The sequence below is a fragment of the Pogona vitticeps genome, chromosome 3 (genome assembly GCF_051106095.1).
Source record: "Pogona vitticeps strain Pit_001003342236 chromosome 3, PviZW2.1, whole genome shotgun sequence".
NCBI lineage: Eukaryota > Metazoa > Chordata > Lepidosauria > Squamata > Agamidae > Pogona > Pogona vitticeps.
This window is the reverse complement of record NC_135785.1, coordinates 45,289,729-45,316,998: the sequence shown is the minus strand read 5'-3', so window position 1 is coordinate 45,316,998 and position 27,270 is coordinate 45,289,729. Positions and strand designations below refer to the sequence as shown.

Genomic DNA, 27,270 nt, shown 5'->3' with positions numbered 1-27,270 from the left:
AACAATCTGGAGCTTTTTACTGCCTCCAAAATGGGTGAATCCATGCATTGACTACCCCTGTGTTATTTCATTTTGTTTGTGCTACTTCCCTTCGTGCTTCACAGAATTGACCTCCTCCCCTCTGCTTTTTTCGGCCATGACTATTTCTTTTCCTCATGCCGGTAGAGAGTAATCTGTCTACCATTCAGCCGGCAGCTTTAGGTGCAAACAAACCTTCAAAAGTCTTCATTCCACTTGTGGTCAGAGAACCTGAGAGGAACACAGCTTTTTCCAAATGGAGCAGAGCAACAATGTTTTATATTGTTTTACCCTGCTAATGTTGTTCCTTGTAGGCACATTATTGTGCTTTAGCTTTAGCTTTTATGCTAACCCATGTGTTATAAACTGATTTATTATGTTGCAAGCTCCCTTGAGAGAGAGAGAGTACAGAAAAGCAGCTGTAAAGCCAGGAGTGAGTAAACCTCTGGCCTTTCAGATGTTGTTGGACTTCAACTCCCATTATCCCCAACCAGCATGACCATAAGGGGTGATAAAATTGGCCATCTAGCATCACAAGTTTCTCAATCATACCATAAATTGTGATTTTTTTTAAAAAAAATTGCAAACAGAGACTGGCTGAACTTTCTCTGCTTTTCAAGTAATTCTTTAGAAACAGCTGACTTTTACACATTTTTCCTGTTGAAACATCAGCATATCTTGGACATCCAGAGTATCTAGAGCCTCTGTACCATCTCCATTTAGCAAAGCTGCCTGCAATAGAAATAGTTTTTACAGTAAAGGCACCCCCTGCTTTGCCATGGTGCTAAAGTTTCCTCAAATTTAATTGCTGTTTGAAGAACATTATTGCAAGCAAGAGGAATAGAATGGGAACACTCTGTAAATAATAAAGCTTTAATATTTAAAAAGGCTAGTTATTTTTAATTAGAATTTAAAATTCCTAGGGACATTATCAAAGAGGAGCTCTAAAAGCCTGTCTGCAAACAAATAAGAAAATCCAGGGAATGCTTTCCACTCTTTATGGATCCAGCCCAATGCATCCTCCTGCACTAAATATTTCTTGGGGTTCATTTTTCACAAAACTGGAGTCAAAGTTTTATCTGAAAAAACTGTGCTGCCCTAGAAAGACATACTAAAAAAAGAAGAATATTTGAACTGAGCATAACCTTGCAATTTGCCTCTTTAAAGTCAAGATGGTGAAGAATTTTGTTCTGTTTTCTTTTTGAGAAGAACATATCAAGTCTACACATCACAAATCAATATATGAAACAGAATACAGTACTCCTGCAGGGTATGACTGTTACATACAGCACTGATGTTACCTGTCTGTCATGGGTTTGGAGGGAAAGTTCCATCCTATGGGGAGTGGAAGGCGGGACATCAGGAGGAGGGGCTGTACTGTATATATATGTGGAGCGTGTGTGGAGAAGTTTAGAAGCTGGAGGAGAAGCTGGGAAGAAGAAGCTTGAGTGGGAGTCTGTGTGTCAGACAGGGTACTACTGTGTGTCAGTCAGTACCAACCTGATAGGTTCAGGTGTCTGTATGGTTAGCCAGAACTGATAGGTTCAGGGTCTGTGCTTCAAGTTAAGTGTTCTGTGTGAACCAAACTGTGTGTATGTATGATTGAGACTAAGCCACGTTACTGTATCTTATTCACCTGATCATTTTATTTTCCCTGTGTGTTGTTTAAATAAACCTTATTCCTTTATTTGTTAAAAATCCATCCCTGGTCTGTGTGACTTCTTATAGGGAATGGTTGGTGGCAGCTTAGTGAAACTGTGGCATATCCCAGTAGGTCTGGGTTTGTCACATTGATATCTTAGAATTGTGCAGAGCAGTTAAAAATATATACAGAAATGTGTGTATTAGGGGGAAAGCATGTACCAGAACATGTATATTGGAAGAAAATGGACATAAAAATGAACATAGTGACTGAAATCCTGTGACTTGGTATAGTAAGTAGCACTAGAGTAGGACTACGTATTGAATCAGTGGGGATTTGGTGAGTCAACGTCTCCATTGATTCAAATTGGCCAACACTAGTTGTGATTTACAACACACTAAACAATGGAATTTTAGCCAATGAAGCATTCTATGGACTCTACACTACATAGAAAATTTTCATAGATCACACATTAATTTGTAGAGGGCCACTTTACAAGACTTTAATGGAAGGGATTATATGCAATTTGCTGGAATCTGAATGAGCATGGACATTGAAATCAGCAATACTGTATAGAATATGGGTCAATTGAACTTTGAAACAGCCTGCTCTCTTCGCATTCCTAACAGCTTGCTGAAAACAGTGTGCCCCAGTCTAGAGGAATGTGTTCTCCATGAGGAAATACTAGCTGATGGATTTGAAACATAACATTGAAATTCTGTAAACTGTAGTCAGAAATGTAATTTTTTTTTAGCCTGGGATTATGAGTCACCACTTCTTTGCTGCAAAGAGGAGAGATGGGGAAACATCCATACAATGCCAAGGGTCATTTTATAGGCCAGATGGGTGGGGTATGTATGTATGTATGTATGTATGTATGTATGTATGTATGTATGTATGTATGTATGTATGTATGTATGTATGTATGTATAAATAAATAAATAAATAAATAAATAAATAAATAAATAAATAAATAAATAAGTGGTAAACAACACAGCTAAAATCCTGTTGTACAGTTATGTAAAAAGTGTAACTCCTAGCAGCAAACTGGTGTAGATTAATAAATCTTTCTAGCCATTATCTGTTTTGCATCAAGTTGCACTACTTTGTGTGCAGTAGATTATGCTTAAAGAAATTTGTTAGCTGACAGCAATTTGAAGCTAAAAAGTTAGGCATTTTGCATAACTGCTCAACAGGGTTTTGGCCCATGTGTTTAACCTTTCCCCACTCATCTACCATCTTCCACCTGCAACACTCGCCTCCAGTTCTCACTATCTTTAGTGACCACAGATAACAATTTCCAATATCGTTCATTTGGAATAAGAAGGGTCATGGTAGTAATAAAATATATTTTCCTCTCTCCTGCCCATGGTCTTTTATAGATTTCTGGGACTGAGAAGGATCCTAATTTTCCCCTTCCTCACTTCTAGAAATATATATCAATAGATAACCAACTCTAAGTGCTGCTGTTCATTGCTATGCACCAGCTCAAGGAAATTGATCAATCAGTCTGAATTTTCTTCTTTGATAATTTCTCAGGAAGCCATAGATATGGCTTGTGCTGTTTTCAAAAATCAGTGTTGTTTTCACTTAGATAGCAAAGACAAGGAGTATCAGCCAAGAAATTATGCAGTGAAGTTCAGGGCTATCCTTCTACTCAAAGCTGCTTTGCTAAGTTATTCTGATGGATTTCATTAGATAATGATATCTTCATTTTAATTTAACAGCAGCTGTCTATTTCTGGACTTCACTTTGCTCAGGTCTTGATTAAATATACTAAATTGGCAATTGGAGTTGATTTGCTTGCCCATATCTAGTTCCATGTTTTGTCTTCAGATCGTTCAGCAGAAAGACATTGTTCTGGCTAAAGAGTCAAGCAACGGCTCTGAGCAAGTAACACTTGTACAAGTATGCAAGCATGGTTCCCTGGATATATAAAATATAAGGGTTTATGAATAATGTGAGTAGTGACACCATTTCTGAGGAAGCAAGAAAATGTGTTTTTAAACTGAGCAAAGAATCCCTCAGTCCTGCACAGGGCCTGTTTCATATGGTGACATGTACCTAGACAATGGGTTTTCCTACAGACATCATATCCCTGAATCGCTTGGAAGTAGAGGTATTAAAAATGCTAGGTAATGCCCTCATTTTCATCAGTGTAGGACAGGGTCCAGGGAACTTTTTTTACCTTTTACCCCCCCCCCCAAAAAAAAACATTTATATACACCGACATTGCCCCCTTGATTTGAAAGGAAGGATCTCCGTCACATGCGGCCGGTCGAGTGCCACCGCTGAAGCCTCACCACCCACGCCTGGGCTCCCGGGTGGCCGTCAAAGAGCAGCAGGTGGCTCACCCACTGGGGATGCCCGATGCTGCCTCCTGCTCCAGCACCGGCGGCCACGTTGGGCCTCGGCATCAGGGCTCCCACAGGCCTCACCACGACAGGTGCTGCACGGAGGGTGAGAGGCTCCCCAGGCCCGGCCGCCCTGCACCAAAGGAAGCCGCATGGCTGGGTGAGCACCACTGCCTGACAGGCTCCTCTGGGAATGGGGATGGGGCATGGGACAGCAGCGTCCCAGCACTGGGAGGCTGAGCCTGGCCCAGGCCACTATTGTGGCAGCCCCTGTCCCCCCTCCGCCACGATCCATCTCTCTGGGCAGTGGAAGGAGGGGCTCCTCCTGGCCGGGGCACTCCAGCCGCTCACCTTAACCTTGCCCTCCACCATGGACGGCCCCGCTACCACTGCTTCGATTGTCCTATGCCACCAGCTGGGGCCCGTCGCTGACCGCCATCTGCTGTGGCTCGGTTGCAGCCAGGCCAGAGAAGGGGGTGGGAAGGGGGCGATTAGGCAGCTGGGGATCCTCCCTTCAGGCAGAAGAGGAGGAAAAAGAGGAAGAGGAGGAGGAGGGAAGGGGATTAGGGTCACGTCCTCATTACCCCCAGGATTTTCATTTTTATCCCATTTGGGGTAATTTACCCCTGTTCCCTGACCACTGGTGTAGGATGTTTTGACAGGACAAGACACTCAACAAGGAATTGCCAAAGCCTGTGAAATCCAATCAGTTTGGCAGCAGTGAAGACAGAATTTTAGTTGCCCTGTATAGTCCATCAAAAGATTGTGTGATGCTTTCAGCCAGGCACCTGGAGAAGCATTGTCACCATAGCTGAATTTGCCTCCTAAATTTATTTTTTAATCCCTGCTGGTGATGGGAGTGTACACAGAATGGAGGCAATATAACTTGCGCTTCATTAAACAAGTTAATTTCCTGTCCGGTCCTCCTGGGACATCAAAGTGCCTCATTTTGAAGCCCACTGAAGCATGCACCAAGGGCTCTGCAGAGACACATCCTCAGAGTCATCTAAATGCTTTCCTCCATGCAGTCTTTGGAGCTCTCCGTCCCTTAGATCCGTGGTGAGCAATGGTGCCAGACTCTTAACTGAATGACACACGGAGCAATGCTCCTTACCAAAGCAATATTTTATATAGGAGAAATATGTTGATTACCTTTATAACCTAAATCACTAATCTAAATACACCTGTTAAATTGATTATCAGCCCCCATGACAATGAAATACGGTATTAGGTAATCCTAATGTCCTGAAATAGATGATAAATATTATCCAGTTTGAACATCTCTTGTCTAAAAGAGGGATGCTCCTTTCTCCCCATTTTAAACGTATGTTTGCTGTTGTTGTGCATGCACACGTGCACACACACAGAGAGGTTTCGGTTTCAAATTGGTGACTTTCCTTAACTTGAAATTATGTGGCTTGACAAGAGCCCACTGTGAAGAATTCACATGGGATTTTGCAGACAAATTTGCTTGGATTTGGCTCCTGCTCTTTATAATAGGTAGGTTTCAATCTGTATCGCTTAAGGATGTGGACAGGATCCTTGGAGAGATGAAAGCCACCATATGTATGTTGGATCCTTGCCCTTCCTGGCCTATTTAAAAAACAAACAAACACACACCCAGAAGGTGCTGACGGGCCAAGTGTGTAAGAGGAGTGCAACCTTGCAGCAAGATAGGCTGTTGACATGTTTAAAGGAAGCACTTTCGAAAAAGCCCTGCTCTTAGATGCCTTACAACTGCTGCTTTTATATCATTTAAAAGATATTTTAAATGTTTTATGTTTTAAAAATTGTTTTTAATTTTGGCATGTTTAATAAACTTTTCAGTCATTCATGTCTTTTATTTTAATTCCTGATTGTTTTAACAATATTGGAGCCACCCTGGAGAAAAGGCAGCATTAAAAGGCAAAAAGTAAATAAATACGATTGATTATGCCAATTATTTAATTTACATTTCACACTCAGGCTTCTGAAAGGAAAGCTTAATTTTTCTTCCAAAAATTGAAAGGGAAAGAGCACACAGGATATAGAAGGTGCATTTTCACATCACCTACATTAGTTAGCACGTAGTACTTAACAGAGCAGTTCTGGAGACTGTAATGCTGAATCCTGGAGTTTAAACATCATGTGAAGCAAGTGTTCAGGGAGGGAGTGTAGCAGAGTAGTAAAATATATAGAAAGATGTGAAAGATTTCAGATTCAACCTTCATCATCCTCAAGAATGAAAAAAAAATCCTATCTGAAACCTTGGAGAGTGACTGTGAGTTCAAAGTGGACAGTACAAAGATAGATGAACCCATGAATTTTGACTCACAGTTGCTCTCCAAGGTTTCAGACAGAATGCTTCTTCATCCTTGAGGATGATGAGGTCTGAATCTGGAATCTTCCACATCTTTCCATATGTTTTACAACTTTCTTCTCAAAACTTTCTTCATGTGATGTTCAGATTCCTGGGATTCAGGATTATAAAACAAGATATGTGTGCTGCCTCACACCTTTGTTTTGATTGGAATTTGTTGGATTTTGCACTCTTCTTACACACTTACAAGTATTGCCACATGATTGAAGTATGGTGGTCAATTCTGCAGCTCAGACATTGTACAGCCGCTGAAGAGGAGAGTCTGGTACAGTCGTGCCTCGCTTAGCGCTGTTAATTCGTTCCGAAAAAATCGCTGCTAAGCGATTTCAGCGTTAAGCGAAACACGGTTTCCCAATGAAATGCATTGAAAACCGGATAATCTGTTCCAATAGGAATGAATTGCCGTCCTTAAGCGAAAATCGCCATAGGAAACACCGCTAAGCGAAACACGGTTTCCCAATTGAAATGCATTGAAACCTATTCAATGCATCTCAATGGGGGAAAAATACAACAACAAATTTAAAAAGAGTCGGAACAAAGTCAAATTTGGTTAACAAAGGGTTTATTAAGTGAACTTTACGATTTCAAACATTTTAAACAGTAAACGTTAACTTTATAAATAACAGAAAAACATTTAAAAAACAGCAAACATAAGGCTGTTTAAACCATCGTTAAGCGAAACAGGGACCCCAAAATTCAATCGCTATGCGAAGCATAGTCCCAACCATCGCTAAGCGAAAATCGCCCATAGGGACCATCGCTAAACGAAGCGCAAAAATGGTCTGAAAAGTCATCGCTAAGCGATTTTGTCATTAAACGGAGCGCCCGTTAAGCGAGGCACCACTGCATTGCTCTCCACTCATGGGAGCCTGGTAACACCTGCTTTCGAGTTTTCCCATATCTGCCTAGATAAAACATATGGGCCTAGCTTGCCCTGAACCATCATATCCAGAACTTGGGGCAAAATATTAGTTAAAAGGTTAAAGGGATGAGCTGAGCAGCAACCAATGTTATGAACTGATTTAGAGATTTGTCCTTCAGCCCAAATTCTGATCCAACTACTACTACCACTCTAAGATTGGCATGATAAAATTTTGTTTTCCCTCCACTCTTCCATGAAACTGAGAAAAAAATGACAGCAACAGAGTTCTTTTCTTAGGATCAGTTTCTCTGTTTTCTTCCAACGTGAAAACTTATTTCCTAGCAGACATTGCCTTATCTTTGAGATTGCTGAAGGTAGTATTACAAAAGACATAATAATTGCTGGAATGCCAGCCCTGCATTGCTTACTACTTTTTCTTTTTACCACTATGTGTCATTTTAACATTAGGTTTCTTCGATCTATTTCTTATTTTACTGAAAGCTTGAAAGCTATCATGAGAGGAGAGGTAGACCATTTTTAAAAAAACACACCAGTATAAACTGTTGCCTGTGGCAACATCCCATTTATTCATCCCATTTATCATCTCTGCTCAGAGCTTTTAGGAAGAACTTGCAAAATTTGGTTAATCATAGACAATGGTGGGGGAAAAGAGGTGTGTTTTCACCGCAGGCAATGTTGGCTTTATTAAGCTATCAGCAACTTTTCTGAATCTATCTCCAGACTCAGTGCATTTCAGGACTGAGTGAAGATTTAACTGAGTTCTCTCCGGTTTAGGAGATGTGGCACCAGGAAACCAAGATTATGAGCCCTAGCAATTAAAAACCCCTTAATGGGGTGAGATGGGTTGGAGTGAGATGAGGAGTGAGGAGAAGAAATGAGACTAAGATCAAGACATTTTGGATGTGTGTATAACACCCACACCTCGAATTAGGAATGTGAAGAAATCACTTTTGTTGAGATCTGGCTGACCTGGCATGGCAAGACAGTTCTGGCATGAGACTGTGTTGTCAAATGGGTTTTTATGGTGATGATGGTGGTTTCTACCATTTGTTTTTACAATCTGCAGACAATACAATCTGCATAAAATTCTTCATTCTGTGCAAATCTAGTGGCTTTTTCTTTTAGGAAATTAAGCATACACAAGTAGGAAATACACACAGAATGCACATGCAGAAGATGTAAAAATATGCACATTTTCTCTACAACCAGCATTTCTTCTAAAACCCTGCCATTCCTTCTAGAAAATCTCTGAAGGTTTCCTGTTTTTGGTAGCAAGGCAAGGAAGGGTGGTTACCATTAGGATTTGCCTCTTTCCACCTGCTCTCCCCCATCCTCAGTCCTAGACACTATCACCATGGCTTGACTCCTATATTGGATGTACATGGACATGTTTGTGCTGGATTTTCTCTCTCCTCCCGCCCATTATGCCCTGCATTGAAGTGTGCCCAGGGAGATGATTTTCCACCTCACCCTTCTGTCTCTTTTATAGCAGGAGGTGAGTGCCCATGGAGGCATCCTTTTTTCTTGTTTTGTATGTCTTCAGGAAATTAGATCTGAATAAGAAGTGGGTCTTCGATTGCTTCAGGGAGGACTATCTGAGTGCCTTCCAGCCATTTATTTTAATATATCCCTTTTCTGCTCTGAGTTTGACACAAGCACATTTTCTTTTTGTCAGGTCTCTTAACATGAACTCTAATGAATTTTATAATGTCACTATGCTTTTGATAATATTAGTTATGACCTACTGATATATGTTATATTTATTTAACATTTTGTAATGTTTTACCTGAATTGTAATGTCATGATGCATTATACTGTATGTATTATGATGTATTAGGCTAATGGTATTGGGATATATCAAAATTTATATTGTGTTATGTTTCTGTAGACTGCTTTGAGGACAGAGCATTGTGGAAAATGCCATATTCAAATTGTTGTCGCTGTGGTCATTTGCCAGGGCAAAGCAAGTCATTGCTTATACCCCCACCCCACTGCATTTTTTGCTACTGAAACCCCTCAAAAACTATTATCTGCCCCAGGATGGAAAATTTATGGATACACATCTGATGATATTTATACCTTTCCCCTCCCTTGCAAAGGGAATTTTCTTCATGGGGTCAGATACATTGGCAAGGTGTGGGTATGGTGAAAAGAGTAAAGTTATGGCTCCCTCAGCACTGTATGTAAGATGAACAAATGCTTACATATATTCTCTACTTAATTTTTTTAAGTGTATTTTGATGTATCAAGTTACTTGAAAAAGTGGTCAGTCACTGCAAGACCTTTACATTCTTGCATGAAAATGAAAAGACCAGCATATTTTTAAATCATCGTCTGCAAAAGAAAAACAAAAACGTATCATTAAAAAGTGCTGAAATGCAAAAATGCACTAAAACTCTCATGATTTCACTCACCTGGGAATTTGTTTGTTTGTTTGTTCTCATGAGAGAGAAGGTTTGCATGTTTACCAGCACTCTTATTAGGGGTCACGGATGAGAATGGTGCTGAACAGTGCATCTTAAGATGCAAAGTAGAGGCACCCTCAGTACTATTGCCCACCTATCTGTCTATCATTAAACATCTCTGCAGCATTGAACAGACAGGAGCATGTGTGTGTGTGTGTGTGTGTGTGTGTGTGTGTGTGTGTGTGTGTGTGTCTATATATCTATATCTCTATATATATCTATATCTATATATCTATATCTATATATATTTTATTCTGAAATGCAGTGCATAAGTGCAATGACAACAATGAAGTCCTGTATCAATTCAGATTGGTATCATTTAACTCGCTGGGTCTGTGACTGTAAAATAAAGATTGACTGATCGTATCCTTTTACACCGGACAGCCTAATCACAAATCTATCACATAACATCAAGGGGCACCATAATTCTTTTGCTCTACACACCAAGGATACAAAGAATACTAGCTCAGCGATTAGCACAAATCATCTCAGTGCAAAACTAGTGTCCTTTTTGTTTGAGACACAAAGCGCATGTTTGCAGCAAGCACAAATTGACTAACTCTTAATAAAGCTGCCAACAAGCCCACCAGTGCTTCTTATCCATATAAAAATTCACCCAACAAAGCAATGATCATTGTCATTTTATAAATATTGAATTATTTGTGTGATTTTGTGGGTTGGTTTTTTTTAAAAAAAACCAGTCTCTTTTTCACAGCACCACAAAATATCTTGTTGCTTGCAAAACAAAGAGAATAATTTTGCAGTTCCAGAACGAGACAAGTGTGGATTTACATCCCCATTCTACCTTATAGAATGTTGGCCCTGACACTTTGCAACACAAAGTAACTATGCCGCTGGGGGAAATTCTCCAATTGGATGTCTAGGCTTTGAATCTTATTTTTAATGCTGCTCTTTTTGCTTCAGGTCACGCAGCCCAGAGTGTTCAGGAATTTGCTTAGCACAACCACTGCGCGTTCTTTCCGATGGGTGATGTTGACAGTCCAGCATTGTCTTTGTTTATACAGGACATTTAATCCTGAGTTTTAATTTTTTTTTAATTCTTTCCACATCCGCCCAGAGATGATAATTTCCCAAAATTAAACACTTAGCTTGATTGCTGTTTTGTTAATTGCCACATTCACAACCCCCCCAGTACTTCTGCCTGTTTAGCATGGATAATGCTGCAAAGATAATCAGCGACAAAGTGGTGTGCAGGTGGACAGGCAATAGTACTGAGTCTTCCTCATTGTTGCTCATTAAGATGGATGGGCCAGCTTTTTTGCACACTGGGAAAGAATTAAACTGAAGTGGACATTTCTTCTTAAAGCCATACAGGTATAAGATCAAAACAGGAACCAGGAGGAAGAAATGTCCAACCCAGCTACTAAAAGTGGGTGTGGAGAGAATCTTGCAAGCCAAGGCTGCTAATAGTAATAGAAAGATCTGACCTTGCATTCTACCTATGTCATTCCCCACAGCACTAAGCTTATGTAAACACAAGACCATCTTGGGTTTTGCAGAATTAGTCAAATTTGGGCTGGTTTTACCTATTTGATTTATAACATTAATTTGTTTAGTGTTCTCCCAGCTAACCAATCTGATCCTGCATCTAAAACTTGGTGCATTCCCTTACAGAGGGTTCTTGTTACTTCTGTGAACTGTCCTTAACCCCACCAGATATTTCCTTCATTTCCTTTCAAATATTTACAAATCAGTGGCTCTGAGGAGCATAAGAACACTGAATCTCTACCTGGATAGATGCCTAGGGACTGGTGGAACTGAAGTTGTACAGACTGTTTGCATTGTGATGCAAGGATATGTGTGGGAGGAGCATCCACATCATCATGAGATTACTGGCTTCCTCTGGGCATCATCACTGGCAGAGTTCTTGATTAGCGAGCACAGGTAGTAGTCCCAAGGCATAAACAGATGTCTGCCTTTTCCTCATCCCAACCCATTTTTACTTTTTCCAGACATGTGTTTTTCCACTCAGATCCCAAGTTGAGCCCAGATTATAGATAGCAGCCATTCCACTTACAATGCTCTGCCATATCTCCAGTTCTATTGAAATGTGAGAATAGGATTTCTCTGCCCATTTCCTTAATGGGTGTTTGTGTATGAAAATTCATTTCCTAGAACTCCAATTCTCCAACCACACTGAATTTCTAGTCGCATTAAAATTGAAGGGAACAAAATGGTGGGTATCTACAGGTTCTGCACTTTGCATCACAGGAAAGTATGCACTGGTCTTTTGGAAAGGTTCTGGGGAATCTTTACCTCTCTGTGAAGTAAACATTGCCAATACACTAACAGAGTTTATGCCAACACAAGCAAAACATTAACTCAAATTCTAGCCATTCTTCGGTCTCAGAAAAATATTTTTGCAGGCGTCACAGAGGTTAAGCTACTTTGGCGAGATTGCCCTTGTAGATCAGTACTTTCCTTCGGAGGGTGGGTGAAGAAAACCCATTTAGCTTTAGCTGTACATATTGGATTGTGATACCAACCATCCCATTAGTTTGTGTACATTTTGGAATGCTGCTTGTTTCCATTCCATCTTACTTCTAAATATGTTACATAATAGCTCTTCTTGAGTTTTAATTTTTTTTAAAAATAAACATTTAACAACAAACAGCCTTGATCATATGGTTTAGGAAAGTGGCTGTGGGTGAAATGTTCTCAATGGGATGCCTTCTCTTCCTTCTTTACTGTCTCTGCTCAATCTTTTCACTTGTCTGTAGGACTCAATCGGCATCAACTTCCCAAGGGAGGGAATAAATGTGGAGTTTATTGGTTATTACTTGGTCAGGAGGAAAGGATGGTTGAATAGGTAGAAGGAAGCAAGGAGATGGAGCAACAGGATCCGTGAGCTCCAGGGACTGGCAAAACCACTCTACTGGAACATATATCATGGCAGATGCCTTGTAATCTCTGACATCAGTCAGATCATCATGGCATTTTTACTATAGTTTTTTAAAAATCATAATGCTGTGTTCAACACATTACAAGACACTTTTGAAAGTTTCTCTACAGTAAAAGAAAGTAGGAATTTCTGTTTCAAAGGGAAAGCTTGAAGTACATGGACAGCCCTCCCTCCTGGCCTTTCACTTACATACAATACAGCTTTGCTATAAATTCCTAGCCAGGTTGACCAACCTGCTCCTTTACCTACTTTGAAATGTTCCCCTTATAATTCCTAAAGGAGCCTTTAGAAGAATTCAGCCCAAAGGTCTGCATCATTTGATAAAATGGGATGTGCAGCCCTATGCACAAATTCCATTAAATCAAGAGTCTTTGGATTTCAGCCAATTTAATCTCAGTGAAGTCAAACTAAAGCCAACCGACAATGTCATCCTAAATCCAAGTGCTATGGTTTAACTTCATTGAAGACTGAACTCTTTGAGCTTCTAAATCATACAAACAACTTGGAGAACTTCTCCCCACAGGCTATCACAATTATAATCTGTTACAGTCAGATGCTTTTTAAAAAAAACACTGAAAGAAATGTTAAAAGTAACCTAGATCTTCTGGCTCAAAATCACTTCTTTTGTTTCTTCTAATACTGGCAGCTACTCAAGATAATTGGATGGATGTAAGCCGATATATGCCCCAACCCTAAATACAAGAAATAATTACACACTCTTTCTTTATCTCCTGCTGAGATTCCAGTTCCTATGCCTGTTCTCCCCTACTTGATGTCCACTAATGTCATACTGAGAAGGTTACAGCTTGTCATAGCAAGTCAGTTACCTGGCACTGTGCCAGGCCTTCAGATGTCATGGTTCTCCCTCTCTGCAACATTATTTCGGATCCTTGATGGTTATTATTATTACTATGTCAGAGGTTCTTCACTAAATATGTTCCAGGAAGGCTAATATCTAGTGCAAGACTGGTCAGCTTCTGTCCCTCTGGATCGTGTTGGGCCTGCAGCTCCCATGACATCCAGCCAGCATAACTAATGGTAGAAGATGAGAGGAGTGGTGGTTCAATGGAAAGGTGGCAAGTCACCCACCCCTGTTTTACAGGAACTTTAAATCATGTATATTTAGTATAGTTTGATCCAGTGGTTCTCAATCTTAGATAACCGAGGTGTTCTTGGATTGCAATTCCCAGAAGCCTTCACCATCAGCTGTGCTGCAGGGGTGTTTGGGAATTGCAGTCCAAGAACACCTAGGTTACCCAAGGTTGGGAAACACTGGTTTAATCAATGGCTTGAAAAGGGTACTTCTTTGGACCACCGCTTCCAGAGTCAGGCCATGCTGGCTGGGGGATTCTGGAATTCGTTGTTCCTGAAAGCAACAGGTCCAGGCTCTGATTCAACGATAAATTTTTGGCTGAGTGGTCTTCTAGGGAAAATAACACGCATGCCTAGCCACTGGTAAAATATGACTCTTAAATTATCTCATTTCTATGTTTTGCTATTTACAATAGCAACTTATGGTAACATTTAAAGAGGACTATAAATTAAAATGACCAAGGTATGAAGACAGATACTGTTTTAGCAAGGCAAGGCAAAGTATGGTGTATATTTTGAAAAGTCTTGATTCTGTTTTCCATTAGTGACCTCATCAGAGATACAAGAAATCTGAGCATTAAAGATTACATTAGCCCTTAAACAGAGCTATTCCAAAAGGCACATTTCCAGCTGCAATTGATGGTGGTAAACAATTGGAGTATCAGAAGCTTTATTTCCTATTTGATTCTGCATTGGCAATAAGCTGCTTCTGACTTCAGGCAAAATTTCTCAGGGTTTTCTGGGCATAATTGAAGTAGTTTGCTAGTCCCCTTCTTTAGGGAGTGTTCTGGACCTTATAGCTTTCCAAAGGCTATACAGGCTGGCTCTTCTCCTGGAAAGCACAATGAGAAATTGAACTCCCAGCAAAAGGTAAACCCGGTTACAAGTACCAGATAGAGATATCACTTGGAGCAAGCAGGACCTATATACTGTAACTAGCAATGGGATTTAGCCTTATGTTTTAAAGCCCTAGAAACAGGCAAGTGCTGTTAATGTAACTTTCACTTTATGCACAACTTTTTCCATGAAACTAGATTACACTAACCAGCTTTGTAATAGTCCTTGTATAATGCATTACCAAAAGCAGAGGCATCAGAAAACATTTCAATCACATTGTGTAGTGTAGCACTGGTTATTTTAGAATGAGCAATATTATTTAATTTTCCATCTATGCATGCTTGTTAGACATAATTTTGTTGGGGGATGGGTTCTGTGGGTGAATGTTAAGTAGGCAAAACCAATGTTTATGAAAAGAAGATTAAACTGGTAAGCACAGTAGGTTCAGGATCTCTAGCAGTGGCTTGCAAGGTTCCCTCTTTGCTAGCAGATGTGCTATCAAAGTAGCAAAAAGTCCTACTATTCTCTTTCCAAAATAAAGGATCTGATTTTGGACTAATTATTATTGTTCTTAAAAATGGCTTGAGTTTTCAGGCTCTATAAGAAATATCGCTGTAATTGTTACACGGAAATTTGGGAAGTACCATCCTATGAAATGTGCATAGCTTTGTGTGTGTGTGTGTGTGTGTGTGTGTGTGTGTGTGTGTGTGTGTGTGTGTGTGTGTGCGTGCGTGTGCGTGTGCGTGTGCGCGCGCACACAAACCACACACATACACTTTCTATGCAGGTTGGATTTTTTTTATAATTTACAAGTGTTCGCTCACAGGCTTCTCTGCATGCTGTTGTGTGCTTTTTTAATTGCAGTTTGTGATCAAAGAACTGCACAGGCTGCAACATTCTGAGAAGTGTGAAAACTGAAGGGTTCATGTCCCATTTTGTATATCAGTTTAAGGAGAAGCAATTTAGGTCAAATCATATTAAACTGCAAATGAGACTAATTTTTTCCTCATCCCACTTGTCTGAAATGGTAGAACAGGAAGTATAGCCACTGGCTCAGGTATCCAGTACATCAATTTAGAGCAAGTTAAAAATTACTTTTTTCTTTTAGCTTGAATGTCTAAAGCAGAAGGCATGAGAGAGAGAGAGAGAGAGAGAGAGAGAGAGCAGCCTATGCAGTGAGTAGCCCACTAATCAGCCAGCCTGAGAGAGAGAGAGAGAGAGAGAGAGAGAGCCAAACAGGGCCACCTTGTGTTCATATATACCTATGACTTCAGCTTAATAATAATGATTGTATGCCTTCTTATTCACACAGGAAATTCAAGGTGTGATTCCTGGTTTTTACAGCCCTCTACCTCTGGGAATAAGCCCAGTTAGCAACATTTCACACAGCAATAACCTTTCAGGAAAGTGGTCAAAACTGTGAGCAAGGCAGAAATCCTCAAGATTGTTTAAAGAGGCACTCAAGCCCTGCACATCAACAAACACTGAGAGGAGAAATGCAAGAGTGCCCTGAAGACAAAAGCAATTAGATAGAAGCTCATTGGGTGGGGGGTTATTTGGATGGCAAGATGGACAGATGGGGAGATAGCTGTTACAGGGGGATGAAAAGAAAAGTAGTGTGGAGATGGAAGTATGGGTGAATGGGCTGACAGATGGCTAAGATAACGGTGCTGAGCAGTTCTTATGAACCTGAGAAAGGCATCCAAGTTTGTTTCTGTTAAAAATGCTTAATTAGACTAATTAAAGTGAAAAGAATTGACATAAATACATTTTTATAAACTTGGAGCGTGCAATTTTCTACATGATTTGTCATTATTTAGAGTTTGCTTTTTCCAGGCATGATTTTAATAAAGCCCCATGCAGATTCTGAATGGACATTCCCATTGAAAGCCAGTGTATGAAGATAATCCTGCCTATAACAACAAGCTTTTCCGGGGGGGGTTTTCTGCTTAGGCAGCCACTCTTGCAGTTGGAAATATATTGCATTTTTAGGTCAGCAGCAAAACAAAAAAGAAAAAAAGAAGAGCCAAAAGCCCAAATTGCTAATCATCAGTGTCTGAGTAAATGCCAAATCTGCACATTCCTGTGTGCTTCCATTGACTTCCCTTTAAACACATGTAGTAATTGGTACCCCATTTCAACCTGCTTAAACAAGTGCTGAAAGCTAATATCTTGTATCTAACTATCAAATATGTATTTTTATCATTGTGGTCTTTCAAACACTGTTTGCCTCCTTAAATGCGCCAAAACCAAACATGCTTCAGCTGGATAATTATTACAGGGGATGTCTGAATATATTTTGAACACCACCTTTTAATAATCATAGCTTTGTTCGTAGAAATGGGGAAGAAGAAGAGAGTGGATGAACAGATGGGGAACACAGTAGCTGACAGGCTGGCACAAAAGGGAGCATAGGAAACAACACCTAAAGGGATAACAAAGCAATGGATTTATGCAGGAGGAGGAGGTACAGTATGTGGACAGAGGAGGGTTACAGATCACTCTGGAGAATACACGCTTTGACAATGGACCAAAGGGGTGCTTGACCTGTTCGTGTAGAGGTCATTTTGCCTTCTCTTGCCTTCTGAAGGGAAATCACTTCACAAGAATAGTGGAGCAGATGTGCAGGTGGGTACGCATCAAAATGGAGGAAGAAAGCACCAAGCAGGCAGAATAGGCATATGAGCACAGATACATACAACTGGTGGGTAGGAATGTACTTGGTTGTAGACAGAAATGACATTCTGGAGGCACAAACTTAACATGACAACTGACAGCAGGTCTTCCCAGGAAATAGGATGCAACAATATTTTCATCAGGTTTTTGTTGCAAACTCTCACATGGGAACAAAATTAACAAAGACATTCCATTTTACATGTATTTACAAAGGAGAAATTACCATCTCCTTTTCGTAACCAAATCAAAGATTTCATCCATTGTTGCTTTGTACTGCCAATCCTCCTGGCCTTTACGATTCTCACAAAAGTCTCCTACTGCTAGCTGTTCCTTCTTCATCATCTCCTTAATTTCACATGCTGAATGCACATACAGTAAATTTCTCACAAACCCACTTCCCTCTGCTTATCCATCCCATATCCCCTGCATTACTCCTTCACTTCTTTGTGAGGCTGGTCACATTCTGCAAAATATTTCTCCAGGATTATTCCTCACTATTTGCCAGAATCCAGCTGGTAACTCACCTGAGTAGTTCTACTAGTGTAACTTTCAGCAGTGAATTGGCAGCAGTTAAGAAACTGGCACAGACATTTCCTATCACACAACAGTGTAATAGGAAATACCTACACTGACTTCTTAACTTTCATTGATTTGCTGCTGAATATCACTGCTCTGGAGTTGTGCTGGTATCAATCTGTAATAGAGCCATGGCTATTAAAAATGAATCTGTGCATAAGTAAAAGAGAAGTAAAAAGGATCAACTCTGAAGAAAATGATGGATGTGTCTGTCTGTTTTTCAGGACATTAACTGCACAGTTGTTACTCAGTTGCAGTGTGGGGTCCTGATGGCTTCCCTTAAAGTAGTACTGCTTCTAATGAGGGAATCTCAGAGGATCACTACTCCAACCTGCATTATTTTGACATCTGGGGAGATGATGTTTTTCCTCAGGTGTATCCTTGGAGCTAGTCGTGATTTGAAATTCCCTACAGTGCCACAGAACACCTATGACTCAGAGCAACAGGAGTGATACAAATGATGGCTCAAAGGTCCAAGAAATAGTGAAGCCCTTTGCCACCTAACTATTATTATCAGTACGCTCACTGGGAATAGGACATGCTGCCGCAAAGCACTTTGTGGCCGTTTGCCAAAGGGGTTCTCAAGCCTGAAGCCAGTTGTACCGTGGGTCCATTGACTACATGTATGTTCCCAGCAACATGGAAAGGGGGAGAGGGGGAAGAGAAAGAACTGGCAAAATCAGTGAATATTTATGGAACTTGACTGAAAATCATTAACAATCCAGAATCAACATGAGTTCCATCTAGTCATTATTAAATTGTATATACTCAATTTGTGATAAGGGGAAATATGCTAATCCCACCCCCTCCATCAATAGGAGCCTCTATGTAGACTCTGCACATGAGCTAGAACATGAAGCAAAATGGAGTCATAGCTCATGTAGATATATAGAACAGGCTCTCCCTCTTCAGACAGTGCTTTTGTGTGAGAAAACCTGTAATGCAGGAGTTGGGAACTACCAAATGCTGCTTCTTGCATATGGAATACACAAGCTCTAATAAAGAACGAAATACAACCCTGTGTGTTTACATCACAGTGATCGGTACCATGTAACTTTTAGGTTCCTTCTCCGCAACACAAAGAAAATCAAACACCAGCATGAAAAAGTTGCTGCTGTGGAACTTACCAGCTTGGTTGGTAGTGATGTTCACGGAGACATGCTGTGGAGGGAACGGGCTTTTGTTGGAAACTCCATTGACAGCCTGGATCTCGAAAGTGTATGGTGTGTGGGCCCATAGGTTGCTGATGAAGACCCGGGTTTCTGTAAGGCCCAGTTGTCTTGGTACAAACTCCACATTGTCATCACAGCGAGAGCAGCTACGGCGATCTGACCGGCACTTCTTGCACACAATGTTGTAGGTCACATCATCGCGGCCTCCTGTCTCCCGAGGTGGATGCCATTCTAGTATAATTGATGTCTCATTGACAATAGAAATCACATTGCGAGGCCCTGAAGGAACACCTGTTAAAAAACATTTTATCCATAAAGGTTGTGCAAGTAAATGTCTGGCTTTGACACAAATGACTACCTTTGATGGGATGCTGAAAAGATTAGCTGCTAATGTTTCTAAGAATGTTTTGCTTTCTTTTATAGCACAGCTTGGATCAATTGTTTCAGTTACCAGTACCATCCTGCAGTATCTGGAATTTTCTCCACAGTTATTTAAGCTGATAATGATGTTTGTAGGACTCAGAATATTTGCACCTTCCTTCCTTGCCTTGATTCACTGTTTGGTTCACCAACAGCTATTGGTTCTTGAACATTTCCTGTTTGCTTATAGGGTGTGTTTGTCTTTGCTACAAGAATTTGCAGAATTATTACTTATGTATTAATAACATTTACATCCATTTTTATTTCCAACGAACCCAAGATGGTATCATGGTGTTCCTCTTTCCCACATTATCCTCACAGTGATAATGAGGGTGAGAATGACTATGGCCAAAAGTCAACCATGAATTTCATAGCTCAGCGGGAGACTAAAAGCTTGGCTCTCCCAGGTCCAAATTCAATGCTCTAACCACTACACTATATTGACATGACATTAACCTAGATGGGATTTTGTCTCCTGAACTGTGCTTCTACCAAGTTATAACATTCATCTGTTCTACTCTGTGAAAGGCAGCTGTCACGCTTCTCCTTTTTAGCTTTACAGGTCCTACCAGTTTACGAAAGGTTTTCAGACTGTTAGATCTGACTAGAGATTCTCAAATTATATAACACAACTGTGGCGATCATCCTGCTTTGGCTCATGTAGGAGATTATTTGCATGTACCAATGGGAGCTGTTGGGAGGTGGAGCCAGAGAGACCAGACGGGAGGGGTGAGGCAGAGAAGAGGAGTTTGGGGAGTGTGTTAATCAGCCAGTTTGAGTCAGAGATGAGAGTCTGAATTGAAGATATGGGAGTTAGACAGTGTGGTATAGTGAGGAGTTAAGGTAGGCAGTTAAGAGTGTGGAACTAATAGAGAGCTAAGAGAGTTAAAAGTGAAACAAGCTATTACTAATCTAATGAATACTTTAAAGTCTGAGAAGAACCGGTTTAAGCGAACTGTGACCAATAAACCTGTTTTGTTCAACTTTATACTCAGCTTGGACCTCAATCTTTCTAATTAAAGGATGTTGACAGAGGTCAACTGATGGCAGTGTAAAGGAGAGAACCTGTAGTGGGCCTCAGGTTAGTGAAATAATCTGGGGACATGCAAGGGGCATGTCACAACAACCATCTCAACTCTATGAGGTACTTGGTTCTTTTTACTAGTGTTTTTGACCACTATACTACCAGATCATATCTCTATACTCCCCAAGTGTTTCCAATTTAATACATATAAATCGTGATTATGCACACACACGTGTGTGTGCACACACTGAGATACATGTGCATGCACATATGCACACAGAGAGAGATGTGTGTGCACATGTGTGTGTGTGTGCGCACACACACACACACACACACACACACACAGAGAGGCAGTGCTGAGCAGGATGAGGCTCATAAGCCACAACACCCACCCTGACAACAAATACTGTATGCACGAAATTGGATGAAAAATGGAGTCAAAAGAAAACAAAATAAGAAGGTGGCAGAGAATGGGGGAAATGGTACAATTACAGAATGGCTACAGATGGGGAAGAATAAGGACAATTGGGAGCAGAATTTATCAAGATGGCAAGAGAAGTCATCATCATCTTAGAACTGCAGAATGTGAAGGGACTCAATGGATAATTGATCCCAGCCCTTGTCAAGGAGACATGGTGAGGAATCAAACTCCCAACCTCTAGCTCTGCAGCCACATACCTAAACCACTGAGCTGTAATGTGGACATGTAATGATGTCTCTTAACTCTTGACTTAGAACCAAGCTTACATTGTCAACCAGGGTGAATTGTGTTTGTCAGGCAGTAGATCAAGAGAGATGTGGAATCATGCACCCTACCAGTGAGGAGCCTTGTGGTGCAATGATTAAACTGGTGTACTGTAGCCAAAACTGTGCTCATGAACCGGGGTTCAATCCCAGGTAGCTGGCTCAAGGTTGACTCAGCCTTCTATCCTTCCGAGGACAGTAAAATGAGTACCCAACTCACGGGGGGGGGGGGGCAATGTGTAGCTTGCATAATTAACTTGTAAACTGCCCAGAGAGTGCTTGAAGCACTATGGGGCAATATATAAGCAGCACTCTTTGCTTTGGTTTTTTTCCACCCACCAGACTGCATGCTGTTGCTATCTGTAGGCTGGTACCATTGCCTTCACTGCCTAATCCATCTGCCACCACTCAGTAGTGGTGGAGCATCAGTGTTTTTGCTTCAGGCAGTGTTCCCACAGAGTGATCCAGAGCACTGGGCTATATGTCTTCATTCCAAAGAAAAGGTCCTTCATTCCAATGAAGACATCCTGCATCCTGGGCCACTGGGGCCCATAGACTACCTGGTCTGTTGCCACCACTTGCCTGTAACAGCAGGAAACACTGTGCAAGTCTTAATTTTTTAAAACAAACTTTAAATATTATTGGCTGCCCTCCTGAAGGGGTACAATGTCTTCCAACATCCTCACTTTAATCAACAATATTTTGTTATACCAGTTAAAGGAATATAGATGATCACATCACATCCCTCATTTTTTTAATAATTCAGTTTATCTCACCCCAAACCATAGGTTCCCTGTCTGATTCACCCAATTTTATGGGAGCTCCATATAACATGTAGTTAACAGCTTCTTTGTTTCCCCACTCTTTCTTTTCTTCCTCTCCCCCTTTCTCCCTTCTCCTTATTCCATTAAGAAAAGAAAGGTAGAAAAACCACACAATATCTTAGATTAGTAGTACTCAGAAACATCCACTTGGAAGCACTCCATTGTAGTCTTTATAAAAGTCCATTGTTTCACACATACAATTAAAACTGGTAAACTGCACTGCATCCTTCATCTCAAAATACCGTATTTTTCCGTGTATATGATATTTTTCTTTAAAATATTTAGATTAAAAATATAGGGTCGTCTAATACACTGAAGTAAGGAGGGGGGAGGGATCAAAGCGCTTTTATCCCTGTTTTCCCCCTCCACTTTCTGCGAGGAAAGTGGAGGGGAAAAGCTCTTTCTTGCGAGGAAAGTGGAGGGGAAAGCAGGAATAATCAAAGTGATTCATTAAAGTGATTCCTTCTTTCCCTTTCCACTTTCTTCCAAATAAAGTACTGTAGAGGGGGGAAAGCACTTTCTTGCGAAGAAAGCAATTCTAGGTTAGAAAAAGGGGGGCAATCTTATACATAGGGGTGTATTATACACAGAAAAAATGGTAAGCTAATTCTGGTTCTACATTTAAGCTACACAACACTAAAAATATAAATCAGATAGAGTTTGTTATAGTGCATTAAATAAGAAAGCATTCCCATCCTTCTCGTGGTGATTGGTTATCATGAGGGTGAAGTGGTCTCAGAGAGTACTTGAAGATTTTTGAGACTATTTTTCTGTGATTGCACATGTGCACACAACTCAAGAACTCTTGCTTTGCTGCTCAACTGACTGAGAATGCAGAATTATTAGGGCCATCTGCATCTTTGCCAGTTAGCTTGTATTTCTTTGCTTGCTGTCTGTGATTAGCTTAAGGTAAGGTAAAAAAATGCTGGAGACTAGCTGCCCATATTGCAACAACAAAACAGTGTTTCGTGTCTCACTTCTGTGGTGGTCCCAGAACCTTTGACAGGGTGTCCTAGACAAGCTGTTTTTATTTTAACTGAGACATTCATGAGATTTACCCACATCTCTAATTGCCACATCTCACCATTTTGAGGCACATATCCTATCAGGCACTGAAGATCAAATCAGAGACACAAAATGAAAAGATTTGACATAGCTCACAACAAGGCCCAACAATTGCAAGTGACGCTAAATATTCATTTTCTATCACTGCAGACTTTCTACTGGAATCATATAACTATCGCAGCTTTTCATTTCTCATGCTTCTGGTGGCTCCCACTGGAGTTCTAACATCATGTGAGCAAAGGCAATCTGGTTTGTTTACACTGTGGTCCCTCCCAAAAGCCTGAACATGTGACTTGTTTGGATGACAACTTTCCCAGTCTTCTAATCAGTATGGTTCAAAGGACAGGTGACACCTTTACCAGACCGCTTAAAACTATAACAAACAGCTGTTTTGCAAGGTCAATCCATCTTCCTCAGGCTGTGCACCAAACTGTTATGGACAGTGCATAGTGTTAGGCTTGTCTCAATTCAGGTCCCAGGATCTCCCTGTCAGCTTAGGCTTGTTTAAATTACAACCCCCATTAGCCACAATTAGTGATTCTGGAAACTACAGTCCAAACGAGTAGCATTTCCACACTCTGCCAATCTCACCACACCACCATCTCTAATCTCCTGCTCTCTTGATTCAAGCTTCATGTTTATGCTGCTGGAAATCTAACACAACAACAACAAAACCCACACTTTGCTGCAAGCCAAATCCAATCTACTGAAATCAGATCATTGTGGGCAAGTAAAGCTGAGACAACACTGTGTACTTTTTTTTTAAAGACAACATTCCATGAAACATGTTGTTAGGGTTAAAAGAAGCCTACATGCTGAAAAACCAGATACAGGCTTGCAGAAAATGTCAGAAGCAGAGAGTTATTCATAGTTCAATACGTCAGATTGAAAAGATGGATATTTAGTGAGGTCCTACAAAGGTCTCCTTCTGTGTCAACTCCCTATGCAGTTATTATTTATTAGCAACTTGGACACCAGAGTTCAGAGTATGTATATCAAACTCATAGTCAACACCATTCTGGGAATGACTACAGGCATGTTGCAGGATAGGAATTAAATTCGACCCTGTTTTTATAGGCAGAAGAAACCAGGCAGGAATCAATTAATGGAGATTCAGTAAGAGCAAATACAGTGTGGGTCCTGTTGGAAAAAGTAATCAAAGGCACACATATATAATGTGAATTCTGAGCAAGCAGTTGTGCCATAGAGAAAGATTGCTGGGCTACCAGAATGACAAATAGAATGAGTCAACACTGTGGCCACGCTGCAGGCAAAGCAAACAGCATAATGGGCCAAGCTCTATTAAACAAGCGCAATAATTATGCAGTCAGAGCAATACTACTATTTTCCAAGCTGGAAAATGGAATTCAGGCTGGAGTACACTTGTCATCAAAATTCTCAAAACCCAACTTCAGAACTGTCAAAACTGCAGTTCTGTAAATCCCAAATCGTGCTCTAAAAGTCCTGTGGCTAAAACTGAAAATTCATCAGGCTTTCAACTCATCCTGTGCAATAAAGTTTTTATAGTTATGAAAACAGGCAGTACACCAAGAAGCATTACACATTATTTCACAATGTAGATTTGCATGACATTTAACTCATATTATCAACCCCAGTCCCAGATTCTATTTCCCAGCAACTTAAACAGCATGGGAGACAAGATCACGTTTTAAGAAATGCTATGGGCCAGTGAACAAGGGTCAAGTCATATTCTCCTAGCATCCTCTTTTTAGAAGAATCTCCAGCCATACAGAACCAGGAGAACTCAATGCCTCCCACCCTATTCCTGCCAAACATCCCACAAAGATGCCATGGTTAATAGTACTCAAAACCACCAGCAGTTTCAGCAGAACCAGCATGGATGCACTTTTCCTGTCTAGCTCCCAGCACATGTCATCCACCAGCGGCATCATAGCTTGTTGCAATCCTAGATTTGGTTGTAAACATGGACAGGAAATGACACAATTAATATGTTTGCTCCATAAAAGTCTGTAGTTAATCAGAAATGGTATATTTGAGACCAATTTTATAATTATGTAGGTACTAGAGTCAAGTAACTTGTTTGATTTTTTTAATGGTCTCACCATTTCTTCCTTGACTAATGCAAGAATAAAATGCCCCTCCAGGGAAATATTTACAGTCTCCACCAGTTATGTATCCAGTTCCCCTCTGGCAGCTTTAATCAGCCAGAATTGACATAGATCTAATGAGCAAATGGTTGGCTTCAGTTCTCCAAGCAACATCTCCATATCCACGGGCCGAATATGCTGAAATTTATCCATCCAAAGAAGCCAAATAGACACTTTGGTCAAAGATCCAGCTTCTCAGTATAGGCTGGGATGGATGCAAATGACTTTGCTGAAAGGCTGTTAGGCAAACTGGTCACAGGGGTATACCACAAGTTCCTCCTCATTATTTTAAGGTCAAAAGACATAACCGTTGGTACCTCCCATGAAACAGCTTTGTGGGAGGACAATGCGGAGACACTGAGGATGACACTGTTGGTGCAGAGATTATGTGCTGCCCAGTCTGCTGGGATCACAGGATATAATTAAGAGGCAAGCATTTCAGCACCTCACTTAGAAGAAAATGAATCTCAGGCAGTTCTGCTGAATCTGTCGCAACCTACCTCTATTCAAGCCCTTGAGGGTTTTTCAGTTGCTGTCCCCATTCCAAACGCCCCGCTTCCCTTCTCTCTCCCCTTTTCTTCATAATTACATTCAGAGAGGCACTTTGAGAGAGCTTCTCTGATCTGTCACCATGGTTACTGCAGATGAAAGCATTTTGTTAAAATTGCTAGAAAAATGCTATCCTTTAAACGAAAATTCCATTTCATTTTTTCCCCCATCAGCAGAGTTAAAGCATTTGCCACGAGCCATCTAGCTGCTAAGCCTTTGCTGTGGACACATTTGCAAGGTGTTGTACTGAATGTGAGGTACGAAAGGGATACTGTACCTAGAAACTATTACCATAAGTAGGACACAATAACACACACATGTAGACATATGCATGAAAATGCATAGAATGTTGCAGTTTTATTGTAATTGTTTTCCAATGGCATTGTTCTAAATCCAGATGTTCTTAGGTCTTTCAATCCCATTGCACCAATAGTGTGTATAGTACTGCAGAGGCTGTCAAAATATAAACAAGTTCTTTATATAGCCCCACATCGCCATACTCATACATCAGTTTTTACCATACTTCACCTCCTCCTTCCTGAAGCTCCTCTAAAAGAGAGGCTAAATTAAGCCATCATCTGTCATAATAATCTATGATATAGGACATAATACAATAAAACAAAGTACAATTTTAACGGGGTATTCATATTAGTTTCTCTCTCTATAGAAAACAAATTCATTCATTCATTCATTCATTCATTCATTCATTCATTCATTCATTCATTCATATACTTGTATGTTGTTTGATTAGTACAAGGCACTACTCCAGATGGTTTATGATCAATAAGAAATCCAAACAATACAATAGCAGACCATCAATAATAGAGATGAGCACAAACCACTGATTCAGTCGTTCATGCCAGTTTGTTTAGCATCACAACAGATATTCAGTGTATTCGCGAAAGCTTTCATGGCCGGGATCTAATGGTTGTTGTGGGTTTTTTGGGCTCTTTGGCCGTGTTCTGAAGGTTGTTCTTCCTAACGTTTCACCAGTCTCTGTGGCCGGCATCTTCAGAGGACTGGACAGAGTTCCTACTCCAGTCCTCTGAAGATGCTGGCCACAGAGACTGGCGAAACGTCAGGAAGAACAACCTTCAGAACACGGCCAAAGAGCCCGAAAAACCCACAACAACCATTAGATATTCAGTGGTTTGGCATCTCGCCCCCTCTGGAGGGTGCCAACACAGAAGCAGAATCCGGGGGGGGGGGGAAGTGGGACAGGGAAGGTGTGACATTCATAGCACCTTTTGTCTAGCCCAGCATTTCCCAGCCTGGGGGTCATGACCTCCTGGGCACCAAGTGTTTTCTGGGGGATCTCGGGTCACCTTATATGTGTTCTAGTCCTTTTTACGCAGACATGGAGGGTAGTTGCAGTTTACTTGGCTATTTTAGAAGGGGGCCACCACTCGAAAAAAGTTCAGAACCACTGGTCTAGCCTATTTTAAAAAAATAGGGTGAATGATTTTGTCTTACTCTAATAAATACTTTAACTAACTGATTGGCTAAGATATTCAGCCC

At 40.7% G+C, this 27,270-nt stretch overlaps 1 protein-coding gene across 8 annotated transcripts in view; it reads right to left on the bottom strand.

Moving 5' to 3' along the window:
• Window positions 1-27,270, bottom strand: part of EPHB1 (EPH receptor B1) — a 436,605-nt gene that overhangs the window by 84,683 nt on the left and 324,652 nt on the right. For all 8 annotated transcript variants that reach the window (XM_078389291.1, XM_020786358.3, XM_078389288.1 and 5 more), the window contains exon 5: window positions 18,953-19,288. In XM_078389291.1, coding sequence (XP_078245417.1) covers window positions 18,953-19,288 — 336 coding nt within the window. The remainder of the gene's footprint in view (window positions 1-18,952; window positions 19,289-27,270) is intronic.